At 43.8% G+C, this 5,454-nt stretch overlaps 1 protein-coding gene across 1 annotated transcript in view; it reads left to right on the top strand.

Moving 5' to 3' along the window:
- Nucleotides 1-5,454, top strand: part of TMEM181 (transmembrane protein 181) — a 108,478-nt gene that overhangs the window by 55,091 nt on the left and 47,933 nt on the right. The window contains 2 exon segments of the mRNA XM_037742294.1: nucleotides 1,775-1,865; nucleotides 3,128-3,249. Of these exon segments, the coding sequence (XP_037598222.1) occupies nucleotides 1,775-1,865; nucleotides 3,128-3,249 (213 nt within the window).

Genomic DNA, 5,454 nt, shown 5'->3' with positions numbered 1-5,454 from the left:
AATCTTTATCTATAAATGCAACACAGTTGCCCTGCATCTTTGAGGCACCATGATATACATAGTTTAAATCTGATTATATGACCCCAAATACCCCTTCTGTCTGTTCTCACACTTCCCTGCTAGTTTTTTTACCTTTACAATTTTGCAGAAAGGCAAAAAAAGAAAAAGCACTAAAGTGACACCATTTGATTCTTGTCTTTGCTGCTGCTAATTTGAAGGGCTTCTGCTCAGCCTGTCTTCACACTTTCTTGGCATTGCTTGATTTTGTCTGTCAGCCTGATGATGTGATTTGAAGAGGTGCCGCTGTGGACTTTTCCTGGCAGTACATCTTTTACAGTTTCTTTCTTTTCTTTCTTTTTTTTTTTTTTTGAGAAGGATTCTTGCTCTGTCTCCAGGCTGGAGTGCAGTGGTGTGATCTCGGGTCACTGCAACCTATGCCTTGTGGTTTTAAGCGATTCTCCTGCCTCAGCCTCCCGAGTAGCTGGGACGACAAGCACGTGGGCGCCCCCATGCCCAGCTAGTTTTTTTTTGGATTTTAGTAGAGACAGGGTTTCACTATGTTGGCCAGAGTGATCTCGATCTCCTGACCTCGTGTGATTCACCCGCATCAGCCTCCCAAAGTGCTGGGATTACAGGCATGAGCCACTGTGCCTGGCCCTACAATTTCTGTCTCAGGGTGTGAGTCTCTTTTTGACACTGAACACAGCAGTCATTCTAAGAGACCTGACTTGCATCCAAGAGACCATCCTCACTTCTCTAAGACGGTGGCTATCCCTGGAGAGGTTTCTTGCCTTGATGGTTTTTAGGCAAGTCTTCTGTCCTATGGAGTTTCATTGAGACACTGACAGAAGTATTAAAACACAAAAACAACACATTCATTTGAGACTTGCCTGGGCAACATAGGGAGACCGTGTTCTACAACAAATTAAAAAATAAGCTGGGTATGGTGGTGCACACCTGTAGTCCCAGGTACTTGGGGGGCTGAGGTGGGAGGATCATTTGAGCCTGAGAGGTTGAGGCTGCAGTGAGCCATGATTACACCAGCGCACTCATGCACTGGGTGACAGAGCACGACCCTGTCTCAAAAAAAAGGAAAAAGAAGACCAACACATAAAACAAAAAATAACACATTCACCTGCAAAGACGGTGCATTCAAATAATGCTTTTCTTTGGAACCATGGGTGGGCTGTTTCACGTCTCTCTGTGGCGTACTGCTATTAGACACCAACATTATGTCTTTAAAAGATAATGCAGAAGAATCATTGGCAGCATCATCACCTCTAATTATTCTCGCTGGGGTGAAAGCTTTCTTTCACAAAGCTAAAAATAGCATATGTCAAAGAGCAATTTATCTGGCATACAGATACTAAACAATTTTTGAGATATGTTACCTTGTAAATATGAAAGTATTCCTTTGGTATTCTTTATTTTCTTACTATGTATGTCATCATTCTGCTCATTTTATTATTTTTCCAAGATTTTTTTTCTTGGTATTTAAGTAAGTGTATTGTCCCCAAGGCTCCAAGTGTGGAACGTGCCTGCTTAGAGGTTTCCGTGAGAGACAGACATGAATTGCAGCTGGAAGTTAGTCCTTCCTTTTTTCTGGAAGGCAGAAATTCACTTATGTTGTTGAAAGGAAAACCTCACATATTTCTGTTTCAGAGCTGACACTCAAACCTTTTTTGCTAAATGTAAAGTTTATGTGTTAAGATGATGAGGTGTTTGGTAGACTCAATGAAAAGGTCACATGGATTACTTTGTTCTTTTTCTTCAGCTAAAGCCAATTCAAATACTTTCAAATCCACTGTCTACATATAATCAGCAACTATGGCTGACATGTGTTGTTGAGTTGGATCAATCAAAAGGTATGGAGCTTTACATTTTGGGATAATTTGTCTTTGTGTGAAGCATCGTATTTTAGATGTTGACTTCAGAATATTCGGACAAGTGCTCAAAGATAGATGTATAAGGATGTCCATTATTATTTATCATAGCAACAAATTGGAAACCTCTCAAATGTCTTTCAAAGTGGGAGAGAAAGTTACGATAGATCTACGTCCTCAGTAGAGTTCTGGTCAGCTTAGCTCAATGGCTGCATGGTGTCGGCCTGCAGCTGCCAGCCTTTTTCAGTGGGGATCTGGGAGACAATTAAGGTCTGATGCCCTAAAGTAATGGTTCTGGCCCCCAGGGACACTTGGCAATGTCTGGAGACAATTTTGTCACAAATGGAGAGGAGGAGGGACTGCTCCTGGCATCTAGTGGGTAGAGGGCAGAGATGCTGACACCTTCCCCTGCTTCCACAACAAGGAATTATCTGGCCCAAAATGTCAGTGGTGCAGAGGCTGAGAAACCTTCCCCTAATGCATCCGTTGTTTATGATGAATTAGCTTCCGTCAGTCTACAGTGGCACTAGCTTTGTATCATCCTAGGGAGAATTGAGAAGATTCTCCCTCAAGTCATTTTCTGTTAAGTGCTTCAGATGAGACACTGGTTGAGAAAGAATTTGAAAAGATCACCCCATGACCACAGTAAATGAAGTGAAACAAATGCATATTACAAAAAAGTTACTCCCTCTTTGTAACTGTTTAGAAAGCAAAAAATTTATACTACTACGTATTTGTATGTCTAGAAAATAGCTTGGAAGGATAGACACAAAATATGAATTATGATTATCTCTAGGTGGTAAAATTCTTAGTGTTTAATGTCATCTTTATATTTTGTTATGATTTTTTAAAATGAGAGTATAATTAGAAAAACATGTAATAAATAAGAAATCTCTATTTTGGTGTAGAATTTGGTAAATTAAAAATGTATGTGAGAAATTAAGCATATAAGTTTATTAGTCATGAAATATTTTACCGTTTTTTTGTTTGTGAAGTGAAACTGATGGATCTGAAATGCAGGTTTTGATTTAGGCCCTCTGGGTGCTGGGTTGGGATCTAATGGAAAGGCTTTACTTTGCTGGGCAAATAGAAATTTCCAAATGTTCTGAGGCCAGTGTGGCCTATGGACCTATGGACTTTCTGTGTTTTCCTGGCTCCGAGGTAATTTCGGAGCCAGGAAGGCGCCTTTGGAGGTGTGATGTGCCTGGCATGGTCTCTGACACTGAATTTTTTTTCTTTTGTAGAAACTTCCATTAAGACAAGCTTTCCCATGACTGTTAAAGTCGATGGTGTAGCTCAAGATGGAACCACGATGTACATTCATAACAAAGTTCACAACCGGACAAGGACCCTCTCATGTGCAGGGGTGAGTGTGCGGGGTGAGCCCCACAGTCAGTCCTTGGGCTGCGTACATGTTTAATTACAGAGCCACTTTCCCATGTAGCGTGGTAAGAGGCTTTGAGAAAATTGTTCTTAAGTGAAAAAAATGGAGTCATATTAAAGATGGCCTGAGAAACTTACTTAATTTTATGCTTGGATACCCTTAGAAATTCTTATAAACTTACACATGTAGGCACACATCCATAAACACACGTGTATACACACGTACTGCCAGCTACCCTAAGCATATGTGGTACTTGTTTTTACAGTGTGTGTGACCTGCTGCCTGCTGTGTCCCTAATGAACATCATGGGCTGCCATCTTATAGGAAGGTCTGCCACCAGCCATCGTCACTAGCTTTTTTTTTTTTTTTTTGCTTCTTCCTCCCCCACCCACCCTCCTCCTCCTCCTTCTTCCTCTTCCTCTTCCTCTTCTTCTTCTTCTTCCTTTTCTTTTTTTTTTTGAGAGGGCTTTGCTCTGTTACCTAGGCTGGAGTGCAGTGGCACAATCATAGCTCACTGCTGCCTCAAACTTCTGGGCTCAAGCAATCCTCCTACCTTAACTTCCCAAGTAGCTGGGACTGCAAGTGTGTACCACCAGGCCTGACCAATTTTCCATGGTCACTCTTGACTGAGGCTTTGGGTTGTTCCCAGCCATGTGATGCACGCCCTCATCCATCTGCGTGAAACCGCGTACCTGGGCCTCTTGTGGGTCAGGGGCCTGGGGCCTGCCTTTTTGAGCATCTACTTTAGAGCACAGTGTGGCTAAGGGGTAGGAAACCTGGGGTCCAGAGTGGGGAACGAGCCCTCACGCTTGATATCATTGGCACTATATTCTCTTTAGAGCCCAAAGAACCAGAACCAGATCCCTTCTATAGCAAGGAGTCCACCTCGGACACAGCACAGGTTATTGGCAGCGTGGAGAACATGGAGAGCATCAAAACAGGGCAGTACATTTGCTTATAGGATTAGAAAAGTAATGTCAGAAGCCAGGTGGCAAGTAGTTTCTCTGCTAGGTGTCATGCCAAGTACTGTCCACTCATTGTCTCATTCAGTCCTCATGGCAGGTCCATGAAGTAGAAACTGCTATTAGAACCTGTTTTATAGAAGAAACTGAGGCTGAGAGAGGTCTAAACCATTGCCCAAGGTAATGCAGTTTTTAAGTGGAGGGCCCAGGATTTAAGGCTGTCCCCTTTTATTCTGAAGCTTGTGGCCTTAACTACCATGCGTACTGCCTGATTACTAGCGATACATACACTGAACCTGTTTTACCTGGCAAGAAAGGATTAAAGGGCTGGGCGTGGTGGCTCATGCTTGTAATCCCAGCACTTTGGGAGGCTGAGGTGGGAGGATCATGTGGGACTGGCCTCTCATTCTGCCTCCAAGGGTTGAGCCAGCTTCCTAAGTGTATTTTCCCCATCTATAAAGTGGGGATCAAGCTTTCCCTTCCTGCCTTAGGAAAGTAGTAAAGATGCAGGTGATTAACGTTTGAGCGTGCCTTACGTGTGCAGCACAAGGTCCTATCTGACAGTCATACCTGTTGTCCCCCAACTAGGCCTGTGTGCAGAAGGGGTGTGATCAGTCCTGCTGAATCACAGGAGGGACAACAGGTATGAGTGTCAGATGGAACCATGGCCAAGAAGCCGCTCTCTTCCCATCCAAGGGCCTGGTGGCCACTCCCACCTGGACAGCTGATAACACCCACCTTGCTGCCTCTCAGATTGAGGCTCAATGGACCATTAGTCAGGGGTTGCTTATTTGGAGCTGGTGAGACTCATCATCCTGGTTTGCCTGCACTGAGTGGTTTCTCAGCACACAGGACTTTCTGTTGGGACAAGTGGGTTGCCTTACCTAAAGCCTTTGCTTCAAGCGGGGCACCCGCCACCATGCTGGGAGGCCATGGTGCTGGCTGCCTGCACTGTTGCTTCTTGGACCTGGCCACCATGCCATGCACCTTGAGACTGGTGCTTCAGTACATCTCTATGGCTTCTTCCCTCTTCCGTTTTGGCCCTACCTCAGTTTACACTGTGTCACCCCTTGGGTGCTGCTGTTTGCTTCTGTTTCCTGTCTACTCAAGTCTCTCTCTAACCCTGCAAAGAGCACCGCCCTGGCATTTAAAAACATGGAATTTTAAGTTGACATCACAGAGACATTTACTACCCTATTATATTACTTTTTTTTTTTTTTTTTTT

Source organism: Cebus imitator, unplaced genomic scaffold (assembly GCF_001604975.1).
Source record: "Cebus imitator isolate Cc_AM_T3 unplaced genomic scaffold, Cebus_imitator-1.0 Scaffold6, whole genome shotgun sequence".
Classification (NCBI taxonomy): Eukaryota; Metazoa; Chordata; class Mammalia; order Primates; family Cebidae; genus Cebus; species Cebus imitator.
Note: the sequence above shows the minus strand (reverse complement) of the source record. Positions and strands in the feature narration are given on the sequence as shown.